Source organism: Peromyscus leucopus, chromosome 2, assembly GCF_004664715.2.
Source record: "Peromyscus leucopus breed LL Stock chromosome 2, UCI_PerLeu_2.1, whole genome shotgun sequence".
NCBI classification, from domain to species: Eukaryota; Metazoa; Chordata; class Mammalia; order Rodentia; family Cricetidae; genus Peromyscus; species Peromyscus leucopus.
The window spans coordinates 44813672-44837270 of NC_051064.1; the positions used below are offsets into that span (position 1 = coordinate 44813672).

General features: G+C 40.9%; 1 protein-coding gene across 1 annotated transcript in view; it reads left to right on the forward strand.

Moving 5' to 3' along the window:
- Mdn1 (midasin AAA ATPase 1) overlaps window positions 1-23599 on the forward strand; it is a 155929-nt gene that overhangs the window by 15485 nt on the left and 116845 nt on the right. The window contains 13 exon segments of the mRNA XM_028872751.2: window positions 3103-3327; window positions 3879-3986; window positions 4065-4257; window positions 6503-6745; window positions 6960-7091; window positions 8808-8911; window positions 9958-10072; window positions 11687-11871; window positions 12650-12731; window positions 15745-15843; window positions 17681-17793; window positions 18967-19115; window positions 20200-20260. Of these exon segments, the coding sequence (XP_028728584.1) occupies window positions 3103-3327; window positions 3879-3986; window positions 4065-4257; window positions 6503-6745; window positions 6960-7091; window positions 8808-8911; window positions 9958-10072; window positions 11687-11871; window positions 12650-12731; window positions 15745-15843; window positions 17681-17793; window positions 18967-19115; window positions 20200-20260 (1809 nt within the window).

Here is a 23599-nt window from a genome sequence, read left to right on the forward strand (position 1 = left end):
ACAGCTTATAAAAGGCACTGTGTTACAGTAAATTTAAAATGTCCAGAGAGTATTAAGAATGTGACTCAGTGATAGGTCACTAATCTGGCATGTGCAAGGCTCTAGGCTTGATTCCCAGCACTGAAATAAAGGAAAACATAAAAACGTTGTGTGTAAATGACAATTCGATGAATGGTTAAACTGAACTGTGGGTGATTATGAATAATGAGATTTTGATTTTTAGGGTGTATGTGTTTATTTTGATAGGGTCTCACTACGTACCCCTGGCTGACCTGGGACTCAGAGACATCCACCAGTCTCTACCTCCCTAGTGCTAGTATTAAACGCTAAAGGCATGTGCCACCCGACTCCGTTCAGACACCCCCTGCTCCTGCCAGCATGTCCCCTCTCTGCTTTATGTCCTTTTTTTAATTTTTGTAATCCATTGAGTTCATTTAGTGCAGCCTGTTGGAATGCTGACTGATTTTTGGCTTGGTGCTGCGTAGGTGAATTCATGACTGCTGTGACCATGTCCTGTCCAGAAGACAGCATTTCACAGCTCCCCTCCCTGTCCTCTGGGTCAAAGAAAAGGGTCTTTTGGGGGGTGGTTTGAAGCAAGGTTTCTCTGTGTAACAGCCCTAGCTGTCTTAGAATTCAGTCTGTAAACCAGGCTGGCCTCAAACTCAGAGATCCACCTGCCTCTGCCTCCCAAGTACTGGGAATAAAGGTGTGCGCCACCACCACCTAGCAAGACAAAGTTCCTAAGCATGATTATCTGACACGTGAAAATTTCTGCCGTGGGTGCTTACTTCTATTATGTTTATTGCTTTTCTTTCAGTCACAGGCATAGTTCAGCAATTTCTGTATCAGTCCAGCATTAGAGAGCACATAGCACCCCAAATCCTTCAAGATTCCAGAATGGGCAAAAAAATACTGTTGTAACAGTATCACAGGGATTTGGGGTTCATGGGGGGAATAGCCTGAGTCCCTTTGCCAAAGGAGGAAGTGTCTCCAGAACTAAGATTTCTGTAAATTGTGCTGCTTCAGGCAAAAAGAGAAGATGAGCAAACCCTCTCTTCCCCCCACCTCTGGCTCAAACTGTAAATTAACTCATTTGATCTTACCAATCTCTGTCTCAGGTTTTTGATGAACAACAAACCTCAAACTTCTGTTAACATTTTCTCACATGTATTTATCTTGTACACATATTGGAGATTATACAATTAAAAATGACTGCTTAGCTTATACACAGTTAAGAGCGATTCATTGGCTCTTTTTGTATATTCATGTTATGTGCAACCATCAACCCAGTCATTTTTAGAATGTTTATGTATTTTTTTCCCTTGCTTTTTGTTGCCCTGTGCATGCTAGGTACGTATGTGTTCTACCATGCAGCTACACCTCTAGTCCTTTATAAGTATTTATAAAATAAAACTCTTAATGTCATTAAGAACATATTAATTAGTAATACATTTGTTATTTATAATTTTAAGACTTAAGTATTTTAAGGCTGTTTTATGTTCATACATAATTGAGAGGAAGTTAAAGAAATTTTCTGTATGTACATAGTCCTTGCTGACTTTAAACTAATGATCTTCCTGCCTTAACCCCTGAAGTTCTGGGAGTATAGATACCTGATACTAATTCTTTCGGTCTTCTCTCTCCTTTTTCCCCACCCAAATCTGAAGATTTGCAATTTTGGTTCTCTGTTTGGAAAAGCCCTTTTTAGTAACATTGTTTTTATTACTGCACTCTGTTTTTGTCTATTAACTTGGTTTCTTTTTGGGGGGTGGGGGGTATTGAGACAGGGTTTCTCTGTGTTGGCTGTCCTGGAACTCACTGTGTAGATCAGGCTTGCCTCAAACTCACAAAGATCCCTGCTCTGCCTCCGGAGTGCTAGAATTAAAGGCGTGTACCACCACCGCCGGTGGTATTTGGTTTCTTCTAATTTGTAGTTGCTTGTTAGGTATAGTCTTCCCAGTTAGCACTGCTTTGGCTGTGTCCTGTACTTTTCGGTAGGTTGCAGCTTTAGTTTCCTTTGTGTCTAGGTGTTTTTAAAATTTCTCTTATGTATTCGTGTGTGCCTCTGCCCATGTGTGCCCATATGTTGTACCAGTGTTTCTCATGGACTCTCAGCTTTTCCAGAGAAGAACGTATCTGCAGAAACCATTCAGTACGTTTACTATAGCGTCTCAGCACAGGGATTACTTGGTCCTGCCGCCTCCTTACTTTATTTCCTGTCAGAATTCTCTGTTTCTCCACCTGTTACATACTCTTTCTCTTGGTGATGTGTTCTTGAACTTTGTGTTTCATTTGCAATTAATGATGATTATTATTATTTGTGTGTGTGTGCTCATAAAGATCTCTGAATGCTTTTTGTTTGTTTGGTTGTTATTTGTTTTTTATTATTTATTTATTTATTTTGTTTTTTGTTTTTCAAGACAGGGTTTCTCTGTAAAACAGTCCTGGCTATCCTGGAACTAACTCTGTAGACCAGACTGATTCAGACTTACAGAGAGCCACCTGCTCTGCCTCCTGAGTACTGGGACTAAAAGGCGTGCGCTACCACTGCCCAGCTTTTCCTCTGTATGCTTTAAGATGTATCCTAAGTACCTCATTTTACCTCCCTGATTCAGTTGAGCATTTCTGTTTTTATTCCTCCTCTCTTTCTGTAAGTGGCTCTCCCTTACTCAGCAACATGTCAAGAAGAGTTAGAGCATGGATTTTCCTATCTCTAGATAGTAACATAGTAGTGAGAATTCAGTAAGTGTTCTATGAGTACAGTCAGTAATTATCACTCAGGATAGCTCTGCTTTTGTGGGTAAAAGCCTTGGTGATTGGTGATTGCAGCTTCTGATCTGGTGTCTCATGCTAGGGCCTGTTCCTGAACCAGAATAGTTTCAGTCTTTAGGACTGTGTGGCTTCAGCATTATTCTCCCCACTGTTCTGAGGTACCAAGAGTTCTGTTAAGATCCGCAGTACTGTCCATCAGAATGAATGGGCACTTGGCTGCTTCTCTAGGGAATGAAGATAGTCATTTCCCCAGTTCTGTCCCTGAGGATAGATAGGCACTTGGCTGCTTGTACTAATGAATGACGATACCTACCATCTTCCCTCCTGAAGGTTTGCCCTGCGCTATTTCAAGGACACCTACCCAGTGTTTCAGAGACTCTTCCTTGAGAGTTCCGATGCTAACCCTGTACGCTATGGACGCAGGCGAATGAAGCTCCGGGATCTAATGGAAGCTGCCCACACATTTCTGCAGCAGAGGCAGCTTGTTTTCAGGGAGCTCTGGGACTGGAGTGTGTGTGTGCCTCTCCTCAGGAGCCATGATGCTTTGGTGCGCTGGTATGTGGTTTAGCCTATGCTTCTGACTTGGGTGGCAGTGGGGAAGGACAAAGAAAAACCCTTTAGATGTGGTTTTCCTTTTTATTTTCTTTCTCTGTATAGCCTTGGCTGTCCTGGAATTCACTCTGTAGACCAGGCTGGACTTGACCTCACAGAGATTTCATGTCTCTGTTTCCCGAGTGCTGGGATTAAAGGGTGTGCGCCATTATCAACTGGCTAGATGTGGTTTTCTTAAATTATTTATCTTATGTGTATGGGTGTTGTCTATAGGTTTGTACTCTTCACTGCTGATTCATCTGTCCAGCCCTAGATCATTTTGTTGCTGTGAATTTTTAGTTCTTACCCCCTTTATCCAGTGTTGCTTCAGGAAAAGATGATATACATGGAGTTTCACCCTTTTTCCTGTGCTGCTAAATGAATTCATCATGTTTACTTTGTGTTTTACTCATAAGTGTATGTTGTGATAGGTAAGAATTCCTTTTCTTAGCGGACAGGCACTTTTCTTAATCAACTGTAGGTCAGCAGAATTGATATGCTTCCCTTTTCCTCAGGCATACAGCTAACTGTCTTGCTTTGGTGACCTGCATGAATGAAGAGCACAAGTTAGCCTTCCTAAGGAAGATTTTTAGTAGTGACGAATTGGTGCATTTCAGATTGAGGTAAGCACGGGCTTCCTGGAGGTCTTCTGTGTGTTTTCTGTGTGGATTTCATGGAACTCTTTTTTCTTTTTCTCTTAGGTTGTTAGAAGAGGCCCAGCTGCAGGACTTGGAGAAGGCCTTGGTTTTGGCTAACCCAAAAGCCTCCCTTTGGCACAAGGGAAAGGAGCCCCAGTACATTCAGGGACACCTTGTTTCAGCTGACCTCTCTTCCAGTGTAACGGCTGTCTGTGGTGTAGTGTTGCCCAAACAACCATCTGGTTCTGGAGAACAGGTATTACAGCTTCAGTGGGTGCTTTGCTCTGTAAACCCTGAGTATGCCGTTTCCTTGGTCAGGGTACCTGAATCATGTGTAATCCACATTGAGTTTGCTAAAGTGCTGTTCCATTTTAGAAGTTAGGGAGAATTAAAGATAAGTTCACCTTGAGTTTCTCCTGAGTATTCCCTTCATCGCCTTTAAATCTGAAATTAGAAATATAATGCCACCTGTGTTATGCCTTGAACTTTAGCAGCATTCAAAGCTGGGCATAGTTACACAAGCCTGTGGTTCCAGCTACTCAGTAGGTTGAGGCAGGAGGACTCTTGAGACCAGCTTAAATAACACAGCCAGACTCTGTCTCAACAATAGAAAAGAACAAAACAATAAACCAAGACTGGTGCTGAGACATACTTAAGGACTGAGGATATAACTTGGAAAAGCCCTTGGTTGGTTAGGTCAGGATGACTAGACAAAACAGGAGACTGAAGTTCTTTTTTTTTTTTTAAGATTTATTTATTTATTATCTATACACAGTGTTCTGCTTGCTTGCATGTACCTGAACACCAGAAGAAGGCACCAGACCTCATTACAGATGGTTGTGAGCCACCATGTGGTTGCTGGGAATTGAACTCATGACCTCTGGAAGAACAGCCAGTGCTTTTAACCTCTGAGCCACCTCTCCAGCCCGAGACTGAAGTTCTTACTGTACCTGAAAAAATTAGATGCACTGAAACATACATAATGCATTCTCTCAGTGCCCAGATTTTCCGTTATTCCACAGACTGTGCACTCTTTTAGTATGTGTGTGCTTCTGCATCTGTGCAAGAGATGCAGCTTAACATGCACTTAACATGTAGCTAGATTGCTAGTTCATGAATTGTTGATCTTACAAAGTTTTTACAAATTTTTATGTGTGGGTGTGTGTACCTGAGTGTATGTTTTGTACACCACATGAGTGCAGAAGCCCTTGAAGGTCAGAGTTTGTGTTGAATATCTTGGAATTGTAGTTAAAGCATTGTTAATCTTAAGTATAAAATTATAGAATGTTGAAAGAGTAATAAAACAAAAGCTACTGGTGATTGATGAGGCTCTTAAATTGATTTAGAAATTATCCTGGTCTTCCATGAATCTCAAATGGTCTTATTAATAAAAACCTGGAGCCAGATATTGGGGTAAATGCTGAAAGATCAGAGAGACAAAGGAACAAGCCACAGTCAATTTTCATCTTATCTACTCCATGAATCCCCTGACAGAATGTCTCTGAGTCCTCAGCTGAAAGGGCTTTTGGTTCCTGTCTCCTCATGGCTTATATACCTTTCTCTGCCCAGCCATTTCATTTCCTATCTCAACAGTCTTAGTGCTGAGATTAATGGCGTGTGTCCCAATGGCTGGAATTAAAGTTGTGTGCCACCACTGCCTGGCTCTTTCTCTCGTAGACTGGATCAATCTCATGTAGTCCAGTGTGGCCTTGAACTCACAGAGATCCAAGCAGATCTCTGCCCCCTGAGTGCTAGGATTAAAGGTGTGTGCCTAATCCATACCTTGGGGTTGGGGATTTAGCTCAGCAGGGTCCTGGCTTGTCCTTGGGGGGCGGGGGCGGGGGGCGGGGGGAAGGTGTGTGCTACCACTGGCTGAACTCCATGTTTTAACTCTGTGGCTGACTCTGTCCTCTGATCTTCAGGCAAGTTTTATTAGAGTACAACAAAATATCATCACATCTGGGGCTGGAGAGATAGCTCCAGTGTTAATAGCAGTTACTGGGCCAAGTGTGGTGGTGCATGCCTTTAATCCTAGCACTCAGGAAGCAGAGACAGCCTTTGATTTTAAGGTCAGCCAGAGCTACAGAGTAAGACCCTGTCTCAAACAAACAAAAGAGTGATTACTCCTGTTGCAGAGACCACAGTTCAGCCTCTTCAGCAGTCACAGCTCACAGCTGCATGTGACTCCAGCTCCAGAGACCTGAAGCCCTCTTCTAGTCTCCATAGGCAGCAAGTACGCATGTGGTACACAGACATACATACAAAATGCCCATACATATAATATAAAATTATTTTAAAATTTAAAAAATAAAGACAGTACCTCCCACCTTTGCTCTACATAAAAAATAATTTTAAAAATATGAAGAAATTATCCTGAATTTAGTTAACACTTGTTATTATAATGTAAAGTCAGTAGAAGCATTGTTGCAGAACTTAACTTGTGTCATTTGGGGGAAGGTCTCTTATTAAATAGTCTTTTTCTTTCTTATTTTTCTCCTTAGGCAAGTGACAGGAGTTCTTCACGGGACCAGGAGCTGGCTCTGAAATCCTTTGTGTTGGTTGAGTCTGTGTGTAAAAATCTTCAGACCCTTGCTGTTGCAGTGGCTTCTCAGAATGCTGTGTTGCTGGAAGGGCCAATAGGAAGTGGCAAAACTTCCTTAGTTGAATATTTAGCTGCAGTGACAGGTAGAAGGAAACCTCCTCAACTTCTCAAAGTCCAGCTGGGAGATCAGACCGACAGCAAGGTAATTAAGTGACAAGTATTGCTCGGTTGGTGTCTTTGCAGATATCAGCATTCTAATATTTATGCTAAGGAATGGTTATTGCCCGCCCTTTTGGCTTTTGGGGTAAGCTTTGTAAACCTCACGTGCCTCCTTGTTGAAATTTCACAGGACTTGTTCAAGGAAGTAGCCTTGTTATCTCAGGTGCATGATTTCTCTAATTAACCTCTTTCCACAGATGCTATTGGGCATGTATCGTTGTACAGATGTCCCTGGAGAGTTTGTATGGCAACCTGGCACCCTGACACAGGCAGCCACAAAAGGCTATTGGATCCTTCTGGAGGATATTGACTATGCTCCCTTAGACGTGGTATGTCATCTTGCTAAACCCTTTGCTCTATACATCTTGTCTTTGAAGAACACTTTGTCCCCAGTGCCTGAGGATCGTTTGGCGTTCACTGTTTCACATGGAATACTGTAAGAAGCTCTTTCATAGTTACCTGCCTAGTCTGACTAGAGAGATTGGGTTTCTTTGACTGTCTCCTATTTGATAGAGTATTTATTAAATTTTGTGCTATTTCTTGTAATGATTTGAGTACAGTCTTACTACCTCTGGGCAATTGTTCGGAACTTGTGAGATCCTGCTTCCCAGATGTGGCAGCTGTAAACTAGGAGGATGAGGAAAAATGAAGGGGGAAATAATGTGCTTGCATCTGTCTGATTAAGAAATAAATACGATTGTGGTTTTTAGTTTGGTTCCTTCCTTCCTTCTTTTCTTCCTTCTTTTCTTCCTTCCTTCCTTTCTTCCTTCCTTCCTTCCTTCCTTCCTTCCTTCCTTCCTTTTTTTTTTTTTTTTTTTTTCGAGACAGGGTTTCTCTGTGTATTCCTGACTGTCCTGGCTCTGTAGACCAGGCTGGCCTCGAACTCACAGAGACCCACCTGCCTCTGCCTCCTGAGTGCTGGGATTAATGGTATGTGCCACTGCCATCTGGCATGTATTGTTTTTTGAGACCCTGTCATGACACAGCTGTAAAATTTGCCGTGTAGCTCATGCTGACCTTGGGTTGGCATTATTTTTCCTCTGAAATCCTTAAACTCTGACCAAAAAGATGTACTAAGGATTAAGGTATTTTTCTTTAGATAGGGTTTTTTTTTTTTTTTTTTTTTTTTGGTTTGTTTGTTTAAGATTGTGTAGCTAGAGTTTTCCTGCCTTGCGCACAGTCAGGACAAATCTTTGTCACCCTCCAGTCCCATAGCTGCTCAGACCCAACCAAGTAAACACAGAGACTTATATTGTTTACAAACTGTATGGCCGTGGCAGGCTTCTTGCTAACTGTCCTTATAGCTTAAATTAATCCATTTCCATAAATCTATACCTTGCCACGTGGCTCATGGCTTACCGGCATCTTCACATTCTGCTTGTCCTGGTGGCGGCTGGCAGTGACTCCTTCTGCCTTCCTGTTCTTTCTTTTCTCCTCTCTGTTAGTCTTGCCTATACTTCCTGCCTAGCCACTGGCCAGTCAGTATTTTATTTATTGACCAATCAGAGCAACACATTTGCCATACAGAACATCCCACAGCAAGATTGATTTTAAATTTTTTATAAGATGAATCTTCAAGTTGAGTAAATATTGAATTTTGCATCCTAGAGAAGACAAAAAATGGTTATGTGTTGTGCATTACTGTCCCACCAAATTCAGCTTGTTCTGGCTCATTCTTTAAGACTTAGTGAATGTTTTTAGCTTTGGAGCCAATACAGTGAATTCTTCTGAATTAAGCTTATTATGCTGTGTAGTCATGTGTGTTTCTTTCACCTCTTGTAAGACCTTTGACTTCAAGTCCTGTTTGCATCTTACTGTCTTGCTTGGTTCTGGGCCATCGTGAGCACTCTGTGAATAGTGAGTAAATAAGGTGTTGTGCTGGAGTGCAGATAACTCAGAAAATCCACATGCATGTGATTCCAATTTGAACTGTGAAAAGTGGATGGAGTTTTCATTTAAGGATATGTCCATCATTTGGAGACAGATAGTTGTTTTGTTGCTAACTTCTGTCTCACTGGTTTTATCAATGGGGTTTTGTGATTTAGGTTTCTGTGTTGATTCCTCTGCTGGAGAATGGAGAGCTTTTGATTCCTGGCCAAGGTGACTGTCTGAAAGTAGCTCCTACATTTCAATTATTTGCAACCAGGAGGTATGTGTAACTGATTGTTCCCATTCTGAAATCTCTTCTTGGTGCTGCATATTGGAGCCTCTATGAATATCCCCAAAAGTCCTGGGACATCAGGGAATGCCACACAACTTAGAAACACTTGAACTCAGTTTTCAGCTCTGTCATTTGTAGTCATAGTTGATTGAGCAAGGGACATTGCCAGGCTTTTCCTTATACATGAGACGAAAATAATGACATGTTTTTGGGGCAGTGTGGTTAATGTGTAAGCATGTAGTTTGTCTAGAATAAACATTTAATATATACCCCCCTCATTCTGGAAATCTAATAATTTCCAAGTGTAGCTTTTGGTAACAAGCAGTCAACTTACTCTTAAACATGCGAATACCTTCAAGTATGTTTTGTTGAAGTCATTTATGCTTTATAGAAGAGTCTTATCATTGAGATCTCAACACCCCGTGGCATTATTTGCAGTGATTTAAAAGTAATTTGGTAAACATTCTATCATTCCTTTTTTTTTTTAAAGACTCATGGGGTCAAATGGCAGACTGTAATTTTTCATCTGCCATACTTAACCTGTTAGTGTCTAGCATTAAAATGGCAGCTTTTATTTATGAGTCAGGAATTGTATAATAGTCATCCCATTTATCTATGATTTCACTTACCATAGTGAAATCATATGTTGGTACGATTTAAAAATACTAAATGGAAAATTATGGAAATAAAAATCCTTTTTAATATTGATGTAATTGATTATTTTAGAGTGTTGTTGTAGAGACTTGCTGCATAATGCAGGCTGGCCGCAAACTCAGTTAACAGGCTTCAGTCTCTCTCAGGTATGCGGATAATATGTATCGACCCCATACCTGGCTTTATTTTTGTTATCCATCTCTTGCTTTGCCTAGTTAATAAGACTTGACCATTGGTGTCTATGTTTAGGTTTTGTACTGTCTGGTTTTAGTCATCCTTCATAGGTCATGGAGGCGTGCGCCACACACAGATGAAGTAGGTTGGCTATAACTAGGAATGTTTTATGTGTTGCTATTTGTATTTTCTCCTTTAAAATGCAGACTCTTGAGCTGTGGAGGAAGTTGGTATCGACCACTGAATAGTCATGCTACTATGCTAGACAAATACTGGACTAAAATTCACCTGGATAATCTGGACAAGAAAGACCTGAATGAGGTGTGCAGTTTTGGAGAATAAGAGTACTTTTCATTTTTATTTTTCGTTATGAAAAAATTCCAGAAGCTCCTCTTAGGTGGAAATAGAGGAAGTGGTACACAGGAGCATCCCTAATTGAAATATATCAAATCTAGAATTCAAGTTTTTGTTTTTTTTGAGTTCAGGAAAAGATATCCAATACCCTGGAACTAAAGATACTGCATTTTTAAAACAGCTATTACAGAATGTTAATCTCAGCACACACAGAACATATTCTCAGACTCTTTTTGGGGGTAGGGGTGGGAGTTTCCTCTGTGTAGTCCTGGCTATTTTTTTTAAGATTTATTTTTATTTGTGTTTTATGCATATGAGTGCTCTACTTGCATGTGCACCTCCTTAACAGAAGAGGGCATCGGATCTCATATTAGATGGCTGTGAGCCACCATGTGGTTGCTGATAATTGAACTCATGACCTCTGGATGAGCAGCCAGTGCTTTTAACCACTGAGTCATCTCTCTAGCCCATCCTGGCTATTAAACACACAGAGATCCACTTGCCTCTGCCTCCCACGTGCTAGGATTAAAGGCATGCACCACCATGACTCTGCTATTTTCTCAAACTTTATGTCCCAGTTTTATCTTGAATCTGGCCTGTATTCTCTGTGGCAATGCCTGCTCAGGCACTTGTTACTGACAGGTTCATTTTCTACTCCCAAGCATCCCTGACCACATTGTTTTCAGACAAGACAGGTGAACTCAGGGTTCCTTTTTTGTTTTAATTCTCCTGCCAAACAGATGTAAGTAAACAAACATATCAACGTTTTGTAAAGCCTTGGAACCCAATGTACAAATGTGAAGCTCGCTCTACTGCAGTGTTAAGTAGCTATTGAAATGACGAGGACTAGACAGTGTACTTTCAACTTCTACTTTCTACCTTTTAAAACTGAACTGCTTTTTATCACTTCATTTGTGATCTGCTTTAATTTTCTTTCTTATATAAGATTATATAATGAAGCTTATAGACTTATATTCAGGATTACACAAAGTGGTAACCGAGGATTTTTTTTTTTTTTTTTGCGGGGGGGTTTTAGAGACAGGGTTTCTCTGTGTAGCTTTGCGCCTTTCCTGGGACTTACTTGGTAGTCCAGGCTGGCCTCGAACTCATAGAGATCCGCCTGCCTCTGCCTCCCGAGTGCTGGGATTAAAGGCCTGCGCCACCACCGCCCGGCGGAATTCTTTAATTTAGGTACATGGGTACCTATGGTTTGGTTATTTGGGTATCTGGCTTTTGTTCTCTAAACTAGTTTAGATGGCTAGATTGTCATAATTTAGTAAAAGTTGTGGGGGGAAGTCATGGAATTAAAGTATGGTGATGGGTGGAGGCAAGGACAGGTGAGGGTGCAGATTATTGTGCTTGGTGAAGATTACAGATTTTATGGAGAAACCTATTTTCTGGTTGACTAATGTCAGCAATTGTTGTGTGCTCCCATCCCCATCCCTGTGCTCAGGCTGGGGCCCAGGTCTTACCCAGACCAGGGCAACATTCTGCTGCTGAATTGCATGTCCAGTGTGATAGGTCCTTTTAATAGTCTCTCCTGGCTGTTAAAGTTTCTTTCTTTTTCCCCTCTGGAATCAGGTTCTTCAGAGCAGATATCCAAGCCTTTTGGCCGAAACTGATTACTTACTAGACATTTACATTGAGCTTACTGGAGAAAAACATTGCTGTCCAAGTGATAGTTCTGTTGGCTATGAACAGGCACCACAGGAAGTTTCAAGAGAAAAGAGAAGAATGGTCCATGAGGGAAGAGAATTATCTTTAAGGTACCGGACTACATATTGCTTTCAGTTGATATGTTAAAAACGGCTTTGCTGCAAACTTCTTCCAGTTAGAAGTAGGGTGATCCTGACAAGTCATGTTTACAGATTGAAACTATGGGTTGTATCATGAGATCAGATCCCCTTTGAGCTAGGTAGGGCACATGCATGTAATTCTAGCATCCTAAGTGCCTGAGGCAGGAAGATCTTCCAGGCCAGGCTGTGTAGCCAAACTGGGACACAGAGCTCACGTAGCTCAGAAACACAGGTTTAAAAATTAACTTAAATGGTTGCCTTAATCATTCTCTCAGTAGAAGTTTTTTCTTAATAGGTCTTGGGTGGGGGGCACTTGAGACAGAGTCTGTAGCACTGGCTGTCCTGGAACTCACTTTGTAGACCATGCTGGCTTGAACTCACAGAGATCCACCTGCCTCTGCCTCTTGAGTGAGAGAAAGGTGTGTGTCACCACATCTGGCCTTTCTTAAGGTCTGAAGTAAGCCTTCTGGATTTGCTCCATATAATGAGTTTTGTGTCTCAGTTCTCCATTCTCAATGGGGATTAGAAGTAAGTAGGTCACCTGAATTTGATAGTATTTAGTCTATTTCCTTTCTTGTTATGAGTATGGGAGAAATGTGTATGGTTAAGTACTTAACCTCTATTACTTTCTCCTTCACATTGGTTAGAATAATAGAGACATTTTAGTCATCGGGTAACCTGAGACATAAGAGAGCTAAATAACCTGTTATTTCTTTAGCCTGTATTTTTTTGTTTGCTTGCTTTTAAGGGATCTCCTGAATTGGTGTAATAGAGTTGCTTATGGTTTTGACAGTACATCTTCATCAGCGTCGTTACATGTTTTTCAGGAGGTAAGATGTTGGTTGTCTTCTCTGTGGCTGCCAGCTTCTCTAGTTACAGTTTACTTCCCTTAGCCACTTCAAGCTGCTCCCAGCTAATCAGATGTAATGAATGACTTACCTTTAAACACTGTGTTACTCTAGAAGAGGTAAGGTTTTACAGTCAAACAGTGAGGGAGGGAAAGCTTGACTAAATGGGTTGGTGTGGTACAGCACAGTGCCTCTAGAGCTGTGGTCTTTGTATCTGTACCATCTCTTCAAATCTGTATCTTGGGGTTAGAGAAGTATGTGGGAGCTATAAAAAGTGATGTAAAAAGTGAAAATTGGGGTGTGTGTGTGTCTGTGAGGCCCTTTAGGAGTAGGGCTTTGTTAATTCCCTAGGAATAAAGTAGGCTTCCTGAAGATAATGGACTCCTAAAACACTGACTAACTTTGACTATAAGGTGTTGTGGTTTCTTTTTTGAGGTTGAAAAGAGGACTACAACTCAGTTTGGTTTGCATTCTATTATATATGTGCTAAAGTTACTTTGAGTAGAAAGCAGCCTCCTTTGGAGTATGTACTTTATACTTTCTGAACCTTGAAATGCTGTGTGGCTTCCTTTTTCTTTTGGTTTGTTTTTTTTGCGAGGGTGGGGGGTGTGGGGGTGTGGGGGGGTAGTTGGAGACAGAATTTCTCTGTGTATCCCTGGCTGTCCTGGAACTTGCTCTGTAGACCAGGCTGGCCTTGAACTCAGATCCTTCTGCCTCTGCCTCCTGAGTGCTGAGATTAAAGACATGCATCACCACCACCTGGCAATGACATTTTTACTTTTATCCATCATTTTCCAATAAAAACTCTTCTTATTCTCCAGAACTTCTCATTTCTTATATGTAAATTCATTTTTGTCCCTTTCTGGTTAGAATTGAGATGAACAGCAGGACAGCAAAACCCTATCTTTTTCCCCTTATTTTTTATTTTATTTTAGTTCTTGTGAGGGATGGGTGGGTGTGACATAGCATTTATGTGGAAGTCAGCGAACAACTTTCATTCCAGAGATCAAATTTAGGTTTATACCGGATGAGCCCATCTCACTGGTTCTAAATGGGTAAATGAACTGAACATACAGTTGTTTTCTTGTTTGTTTTTAATCATTGTATCCCATACTGTCCTGAAATTCATTGTGTAGCACAGGATGACTTGGCTTTTTATTGCCTCCACCTCCTGAGTGCTAGGTTTATAGGCATGTGCCACTACACTCGGTTTTATGTTGCTGGAAATGGAAAGTGGTGCTTCTTGTATGCCTAGAAATCACTCTCCTAGCTGAACCATGTCTCAAGCTTACTTTGTGTTTTTTCTGTTAAAGATTTATTTATTTATTATGTATACAGTGTTTGCCTGCATGTATGCCTGAATGCCAGAAGAGGGCACCAGATCTTGTACATGGTTGTAAGCCACCATGTGGTTGTGGGGAATTGAACCTGGTTCCTCTGGAAAAGTAGCCAGTGCTCTTAACCTCTGAGCCATCTCTCCAGCCCAAATTACTTTCTATTTTTTATATGTTTTTTTTTTTTTTGTGTGTGTGTGTGTGTGTGTGTAGCCTGGGCTGGTCTTCAACTTGCCACTCTCCTGCCTCAGTCTCCCCAAGGATGAGATTATAGGTGTGTGTGTGTGTGTGTGTGTGTGTGTGTGTGTGTGTGTTTAAATCCCCCCTCCCTTTTTAAAGCTAGGCATAGTAGCATATGCATATAGTCTCGGTTTGTGAGGTTCAGGCAAGAATATCACTTGTTCCCAGGATTTTGGCATAATTTTTTTGCCACATTGTAAGAGCCTGTCTGGTTTGTTTGTTTGAAGTTAAATAATTTTGAAGATTTATTTTTATTTCATGAGTATGGATATTTTCCTCTGTGTGTGTGTGTGTGTGTGTGTTACATGCATGCCTGGTGACTATGGAAGTCAAAATAGGGCTTTGGATCCCTTGGAATTAGAATTAGAGTTGATTGTGAGCTACTGTGCGGATGCTGGGTTCTCTGCAAGAGCAGTAAGTGTGCCACCCCTCCCTCTAATAAAACAGAATGCAAAACCAAATCACCAATATACAACCTCCTGTAAAATTCCATCCCTCTCTTTAGTTTCTGCTTCTATTTCCTATTCTGTAACACTCTGGAGAGGGCTAATCTAGCTTCTGTGGCTTTCTACTTCCCATCCTCGACTTGACATAAGTAGAGTCATGCAATATGTTGCCTTTTGAATCCAGCTAATTCACTCTGCATATTTTTGTGATTAATCCTTGTAGCATTTATTCTTTTTTAGACAGAATAATATTCCAGTTGTTTATATAAATGGTATTTAATGTTTTCATTAATCTGCTAATGGGGCTTTATGTTTTTATGTTTTGGCAATTATGAGTATGGTTCTATGGATATTTCTTTTTTTTTCTTTTTCTTTTTCTTTTGGTTTTTGAGACAGGGTTTCTCTGTGTAGTTTTGTTGCCTGTCCTGGATCTCGCTCTAGACCAGGCTGGCCTCAAACTCAGAGATCCACCTGGCTCTGCCTCCCCAGTGCTGGGATTAAAGGCGGGTTTCACTGCCACCCAGCTCTATGGATATTTCTATACAAGTATTTCATTAGTAAACAAGCAGTGTTTGTTAAAAATAGAGTATTTGTACTGGTTTCTTCCATCATGATAGAAGTCGTGGTGGCAAGGGTTTGAGCTGCTGACTGCACCCACAGTCAGGAAGCAGCGAGAACTTATACTCTCTATCATTTACTCTAATTAATGGGTTGCTTTGTAAAAAGATTTTTTTAAGTGTGTGTGTGTGTCTGTCTGTCTGTGCAGGTTCATGGATATGATTGCAGGTGCCCACAATGGCCAGAAACATGGCATTGGATCCTCTGGTACTGGAGTTACAGGCAGATGTGAGGTGTCCAACATTAGTGCTGGGACCTGAATTCTGGTCCTCTGCTAGAGCAGGATCACTGAGCCATCTCCCTAGCCCAATGTATAACTCTTAAATCAGTTGACATCTCCCTTGGTTCTTCTAATAGGCTCTGGACTGTTTCACTGCCATGCTTTCTGAGCCGACAAAAAAACTGAAAATGGCAGAAATCATTGGAAGCAAACTGAACATTTCAAGAAAAAGGTATGTGCTGCCTTGTACCCTGCCTGCTGGAAGAAGGCTGGGCTGCCTGGCTAGGTGAGCTCTGTTTCCTGCCAAGGTGGCCTGTGCAGTGTTGATTCCTCTTTAGACATTAATGGTCCATTACTACCTGTCAGGATAGAAACCTCCAGGGTAACTCGCTGGTGTCGTACATTCTTAGACTGAGTTTACTCTGTCACCGACATCACGGATGCCTTGTTCTCTGGTGTCTTAGTGATCAGTTTGTTTTCAGGCCAAGAATGGTCTCAGTAGCACCTTAGTCTATGCCTCATTGTACACATTTTTCTTTCTCACTGTTTTAGTATTATGTATTTATTTATGTTTTTAGACAGTGCCTCACCGTGTAGCTCTTTCTGGCCTGGAGTGTACAGATCGCCTTCCTCTGCCTCCACAGTGCTGGGAATAAAGATGTGTGCCACCATCCCCAGCCTTTTGTTTTTCCTTAAAAATGAAAAGAGTTCCAATGAATGGTACTAACTAGGTTCATTAGGTTCAACACGAGATTGATTTTATATTTTAGATCAAGATATGTGTTTTTGAGTGGCTGAGATTGTAACCCAGTGGTAGTATGTGTGTTGAACATTCATGAGGTCCTGAATTCGGTGTACAGAGGGGAGATCTATGCAGTTTTTAAAAGGGATAAGCCTTTGAGCAGTGGTATTGGTATTGTTGAAGCCTGCAGAAATGTCTGCGTTAATGAAGGCGTTCTTGAAACCTCATGTCAGTGGTTATAATAGTAAAGAAGTTTGTTGAGCTTTTGCAGTAGTAGGGGTGGTTTAGCCTCAGAATGTGGAGTACCCTCTTGAAAAGAACTTAACTGGTAAGTGTGTTCATCATAGCAAGGGGCATGAAACCACCATGATTGGGTTAGAAAGATCAATGTTTCCTCTACTGATTGGTGCAGGCAGGGGCTCACTTAAGCATTTTGCCTAATTTATTCTTGGCCCAAACCTGAGCTTTATTCTGGGTTCTTGAAGTGATAAGGTAAGAGATGAATGGCTATTCCGTAGACTTTCAGGAGCCTCTGCTATAGCTTTTCTTTCTCTCAGACAGACCTTGGATTCTTACTGTACGTTAGAAATGTAAAGCTGACAAGAGCATAGTGAAAAGCAATGTACGTTTTGTTAGGAATGGGTTTTTTCTATAGCTCTTGGTAAATGTCAGTGTGTTCACTTTATCTAGGCAGAGGCCTAAGGCTTATTTGGGTGAGTGAAAGGTTCCGTTATAGTTCTTCCCCTGTTGCTAAGATTCAATCCCCTGACAAAGCAACTTCAGAGAGAAAGTGTTTATTTTGGTCACAGTGCCTGGTGAGAGCCCCTTCAGGGCAGGAAAATGACAGAGACAGGAGCTTGGGAGAGCTGGTCAGAGTGCATTACAGTCAAGAACCAGCAAAGAGTGCTGTAATGTTGATGTTCAGCTTGCCTTCATTTATGCAGTCCCGGCACCTACCCAGAGAATAGTCCTGCCCAGAGTCAAGATGGATCTTCTCACTTCAGTTAACATAAGCAGGACAATCCTTCTCTTCACAGGCATGGCCAGAGACTTTGTCTTCTGGGTAATGCTAAATTCCGTCAGGTTGGCAATTAACACTAACTGTCTTTGGTACCACTTCTTGGATGTGTGGTCAGGCTTTAAATAAGCATTTAAAAAACTTGGAATGTAAAAGAAACCCTTGACATAACGCTAACTTGGGTTTCTTGGAAGTAGACACTGCTTTCATGGTGGAGGGCTGATGAGAAGGGTACATTTAAGGTACTTTGGCTAAGGAAATGTTTTAAAAGCAGGCAGGTTTTTAACTTAGTTGAAATCTTTCTCTCCCACAGGCTGAATTTTTCTGTAAACTTTATAAACCGGAAATTGTTATTAATGAGTTAGATGTTCAAGTAGGTCGAGTGCGGCTTTTGCGGAAACAGAGTGAAGCTGTTCACATACAGAAGTAAGTGAGTTCACAAGCCTGTATATTGTGTCTGAACAAAGCATGTCTGAGCCACATTCCTCCAGTTAGATGCATGTTGAGAAATAATCATTTCCAAAATAGGTATCTTAATAGCCGCTAGCAGCTTGGAACTAATAGGGGTCCTTGATCTGATTTACTACGGTTTATTTAGTGAAATAAAGCTCAAGTGGACATCAGGCTGTACTGGTGTGTAAATTCCTTGATGGCTAGTATCATATAAAATTCTAAATAATGTGTATTAGAAATGTGTTTTTGACATTGTGCTATTTGAGTTGTAGTCAATCACACTAGCCATTGAAGTAAAGGCCCACCACAATGTAATGACCTTAGTTTAACTAAATCTCCCTTGTTCTATCTCAAGTCATAGTCACAGATTCTGTTTAGACTCAGCTTCGGGGGAAGAGAGTTTTAACACGTTATAATTACGTAGTATTATTTGAATACTTCCAAGATACATTTATTTTGTTGTATGTCTGTATGATGTGTCTGTGGTTTTGTGTGCTATGGCATGCAATGTAAAGATCACAGGACCACTTGGGGAGTCTTCTCTTTTCCTTCCACCACTTTGTGGTTTCAAGGGATCAAACTCTGGTTGTCAGGCTTTCATCATGGACAGTAAATAGCTTTACCCCTGAGCCATTCTCCAGCCCCTGTGTAGGTAAGGAATTGAGGCTAATGTAGACAGTGACTTGTTCAAGAATGTGCAATGCAGGTTATGTCTTAGGGTTGGGTGTCCAGAACCTAGCATCTTAACCACAGCTGTTACCTCGTTATATGTGACCCGTACCAGCTGAACGAATGTTTAGTGTTTGCAGAGCAGAGTAAATCTGTAGTTTGTATGTTCTAAGAATGTGGTACAATATGAAGACAATTACTCTGGGATATTTCCTCACTTTCCATTGGGTTGGTTTTTATATCCAACACTAAGAAAAGCTTGAAGCCCGCATGTTTGTTTTCCCCTTTTGTTTCCTTTATTTCTCTGCTGGCACTTGCACAAGCTCGGCAAGCACTGTACTCTGAGCTACATTCCTGGTTATTATGTGTGAAGTAGGATATTTTTAGATTGCCTGGTTGCCCTGAAACTCGTTATCATTCTGCTGCGTCGTCATGCCTGGCCCGGCTAGCTTGTCAATCAACCTTTCCTTTTCCTAGGAAGAAGTACACTTTTGCTGCTACTCGCCCATCCTCTGTTCTCCTTGAGCAGCTTGCAGTGTGTGTCAGTCAAGGGGAGCCTGTATTGTTAGTGGGAGAGACCGGAACTGGTAAAACGTCTGCTGTCCAGCACTTGGCTCGTGCCACAGGTACCTGAGAGGCTTGGGGGCCATGAGGGGGGAATAGACCCTAATTTGTAGGACTGGCCTCAGACTTGTATCTTCTTGCCTTAGCTGCCTGTGTGCTTGGATTGTAGGCATGCGTCGCCATGCCTGGTTTTATGTTTTTTCTTTTAAATAGTAAATCTAAGGATATTAAAGTTTAAAGTGGACTTACTCTACTTACAAGTGGTTTTCTTGGAAATAACCACTATTAACAGATTGGCTTTATCTTAATTATTTTATTGTCTATATACGCACAAGCACAGGCATGCATATATGTATATATTGTTTCAAAATAAGTCAAATTATACTCAGATGTATGTGTGCCACACATACTGCTTTTCTTTTCTTGTGGTATAGCCCAGGTTGACCTGCGTATGAGCCTGGTGGTCCTTCTGCCTCTGCCTTCTTGGATGACATTGCAGGTAGGTCACAAGACATGCTTATGTTTGTGCTTAACTTAGTTTATTAGAACGGCTTTTAAAATGTCTTGCTCCTTTTAATGGCCAAGTAGCATTTTACACTCTGGATATTGATTTAGTCCTAATTTATAGGCATCAATTTATTGAAGGATATTTTTGTTTGTTTGTTTGCTTTTTGTTTTTTGTGTTTTCAAGAGAGGGTCTCACTATGTAGCTCTGGCTGTCCTGGAACTCACTATGTTGACCAGGCTGGCCTCAAATTCAACAGAGAGTCATCTGCCTCTGCCTCCAGAGTTCTGGGATTAAAGATGTGTGCCACCATCATCCAGTTGGAGGATCTTTTTGTTGGTTACAATTTTTAGATATTGAATTCTAAGACTTCTGTAATTAATTGAGAAGGTCAAAGAAAATGCGTTTGTGAAAACTTGCTCTGCCTTCTTAAGGAACGCATTATGATTTTTCATTAAGCTTTTTTTTTCCCCTGTTTTTGAAAGAACTTGTCCCTATGTAGCCACGACTGGTGTGGAGCTCACTTTGTAGACCAGGCTGGCCTGGAACTCACAGCGGTCTGCCTAGGATTGAAGGCATGCACTATCACGATCTGGCGCCTTTAAATGTCTGAAGTAATTCTTTTCCTTTGTTTCTTAAAGGTCACCATTTGAGAGTTGTCAATATGAATCAACAAAGCGACACCGCAGACTTGCTTGGAGGGTCAGTGTGGTTCAAAAACTATGAAATACTACATTGTGTTTACTGCTAGAGTTGGAGAATACTGTTTTCCTACAAAAGTCAAATCTGTCTTGCTTGGAGGTTATGCAAAGACCTGGGCCCTCCCCCCATCATAATATAGTTGGTTTTTAAGACAGGGTGTCAATGTATAGTCCTGGCTGGCCTGGAACTAACCATATAGGCTAAGATGGCCTCTAACTCATCGGCCTGCCTCTGCTTCTCTAGACTAAATGTACAAAAGACATGTGCCACCATGCCTGGTGTGCAACACAGCATTGGACTAGTTTGTTGGTGTATGAGCTTGAGGGCGCATGTGTGTCATCGTACACATGTGGAAGGCAGAAAAACAAGTTGCATTGCATAGTATTAGGTTAATTTTATTTGTGTGTGCTTGGAGGTGCATATCTGCCACAGCAGGAAGGCAATTTACCTGAGTTCATTTTCTCTCGCACCCTCGGAATGCTGAAAGTACCTTTACCCACTGAGCCATCTCATTACCCCCCCTTAAATTAAATGACACTTGAAGTCCTTGTGCTTAATGGAATGTTTCAATTATTAAATAAACACTTAAGTTATTTATTGTTCTTTTGTTTTGGGGGACAGGGTCTCTCTGTAGTCTTGGCTAGCCTAGAACTCACTATGTAGACCAGACTGGCTTTGAACTCAGAGTCACCAGCCCCTGCTAAGATTAAAGGCCTGTGCTACCAGGCTTGGCTCAAAGTTAATGCTGTTAATGGAGAAAGTTTAAAAAAAGCAAAAGGTATATGTCACCCAATACTTGTGTTGATCCAAGGAGGCAGTTTTAGAGTCTTTTTTTTTTTTTTTTTTTTTCTGAGACAGGGTTTCTCTGTGTAGCTTTGCGCCTTTCCTGGAACTTACTTGGTAGCCCAGGCTGGCCTCGAACTCACAGAGATCCGCCTGGCTCTGCCTCCCGAGTGCTGGGATTAAAGGCGTGCGCCACCACCTCCCGGCCAGTTTTAGAGTCTTAATCCCTGGTCCTCATAAATGTTTTTGCAGGTCTGCTTTTTAACCAGGCATGTCTATAATACTATCTACTTTTATCTAAATATGTCTAAATATGTTTTTATTTAAATGTGTCTTCAGCAGTTTGCAGTTTATGAGTATTCTTAACACAAATGACATTAGTCTTGCATCATTGAATGTGGCCTGAGTCCTTCTCGTCTAAGAATTGGTAGTATTATGCCAGCCATTGTAAGGAGGATGGTTTTGTTCTGTCTTTTTTCCTATTGTTCTGAGGGTTTAACCCTCTAGTGCCTTGCATATAAAAGCTAAGTACACCAATATATCGAGCATATAGAAGTCTGACTGTACCCTGATGGCAGTGAAGAATTTGAACCAGTGCATCTTAAACTACAGTTTTTGTCTGGTTCCGACGTGGTAAATAGAAGATACCTTTTTTTCCCCTCTGTTTAACGCACTACCCTGTTACCAAAGGAAAACGTTACATTTTTGTGTAAGTGGAAACATGCCTTATTTTCTGTAATCGGGTCTTTTAATTTATGTGACTACCTTATTTAAGAATCATTGTGTATAAAATGAGAAGGCCAAAAGTAATTTTGAAAACAAATACAGAAATGAGAAACAAAATTCAGTAGTAGTCAACGAGATATGGTAATATCCTAGGCCGGAGAGATGGCTTAGTGGTTAAGGGTACTGGCTGTTCTTCCAGAGGTCCTGAGTTCAATTTCCAACAACCTACATGGTGGCTCACAACCATCTACAATGAGATCTGGTGCCCTCTTCTAGCATGCAGGCATATATGCAGGCAGAACACTGTTCACATAATAAATAAATAAATCTTTAACAGAAAAGAGATGATATTATCCTATTCCTAGAATGTATAATTAGTTTCATTTTTTATAGCCATGTTGAATACATTTAAATATAACAAATACTGTATTAAATATGTAAGGTTTCTATAGGCCTGAGTGGTTTACAAATCTGTCTTTGTAAAGGAAATTTATTATATGTAAAGGTACTTTAAAATGAAGAGCTTTAAAGCATTTCAGGATATTTATACTGAGATTACCTTCTGATGGTCAGTCTTTGTATTTATTACCCCAGTGCTCTTTGGGGTCTTTTCCCCCCTTTTAAACAATCTTTTTAATTCTGTAAGAATTTTATACAGTGTGTTTGAACATAATAGCCTTCTAACTCCTCTCATAACCACACTGCCTAACTTCCCATACCTTCCTTCCCAAATCTGAGATTTTTTTCTTTGTTTCTTTTTTTCCTTTATCTTAAATATTCTTTTCTTTACTCTTGGAGTGCAGTTTGTGTTTCCCAGCTCTTAGTTGCTCTGATTCTTTTGTTTGGTTGGTTCTTGGTTGTTGTTTGGAGAAGGTTTCACTATGTAGCCTGGGTTGGCCCTGGGCTGGCCTTAAACTCGGTATTCTCCTTCTTCTACTTTCCAAATACTGGGATTACAGGCCTGTGCCACCATACCCTATCTAGACCTTTGTTTTTTGATTAATTGTAAATGAAAATGTCATTGACCCCCATTGTTACAAATGAAACTCTGGGTTTTCTTGGTGTCAGACAAGCACTCCACTATGCAGAGCTGTATAGAACCTCACCCTAAATTTTTGTCGTATTTTTGTTTTATTTAAATTGGTCTTCTGGTAGGCAACACACACACACACACACACACACACACACACACACACACACACACACACAATCTTTATATTACTTGTGAGAAAAGAAAATCAAATTCTATGAGGGTGGGGATGAAAGAGCTTAAAAACTGTGTGGAAGGATAGGAGGTGTAGCTGGAACAGAAGAAGTCTCCCAGGAGGAAAGTGTGTGGCATAAAGTAGTAAAATATAGAGCACATGATCATGTCACTAAGACTTGGGAAGAGGCTTGAGAGACATCAGAGGAAGAACCCAGTGGGTAAAGCAGGGAAGTTCCTCTTTGGGAGAAATTGAGACTGAAGAGAAGAAAAAAGATGGAAGAAAATTAAAGATAAAAAAAAATGACCAACCCTTAACTTCCTTGCCATGCACAGGTCATTCTTAAATAACATTGAAAAGGGACGAATGAATGTGGGAACTCACTCAGGCCAACCCTGCATCATTTATTTTCATATCTTAGCACAGACTGTTTTCTGTTTTATATTTTCTGTTCTTTCATGTATCAGTGTGGAGAGTCCTATTCCTTTGTTGTAGCCATTTTAAGATGGATTCCCAAATATATGTATATCCTACATAGCTATTTATTCTTTTTTGATTTTTTTAAGACAAGGTTTCTCTGTGTAGCCCTAGATGTCCTGGAACTCGCTTTGTAGACCAGGCTGGC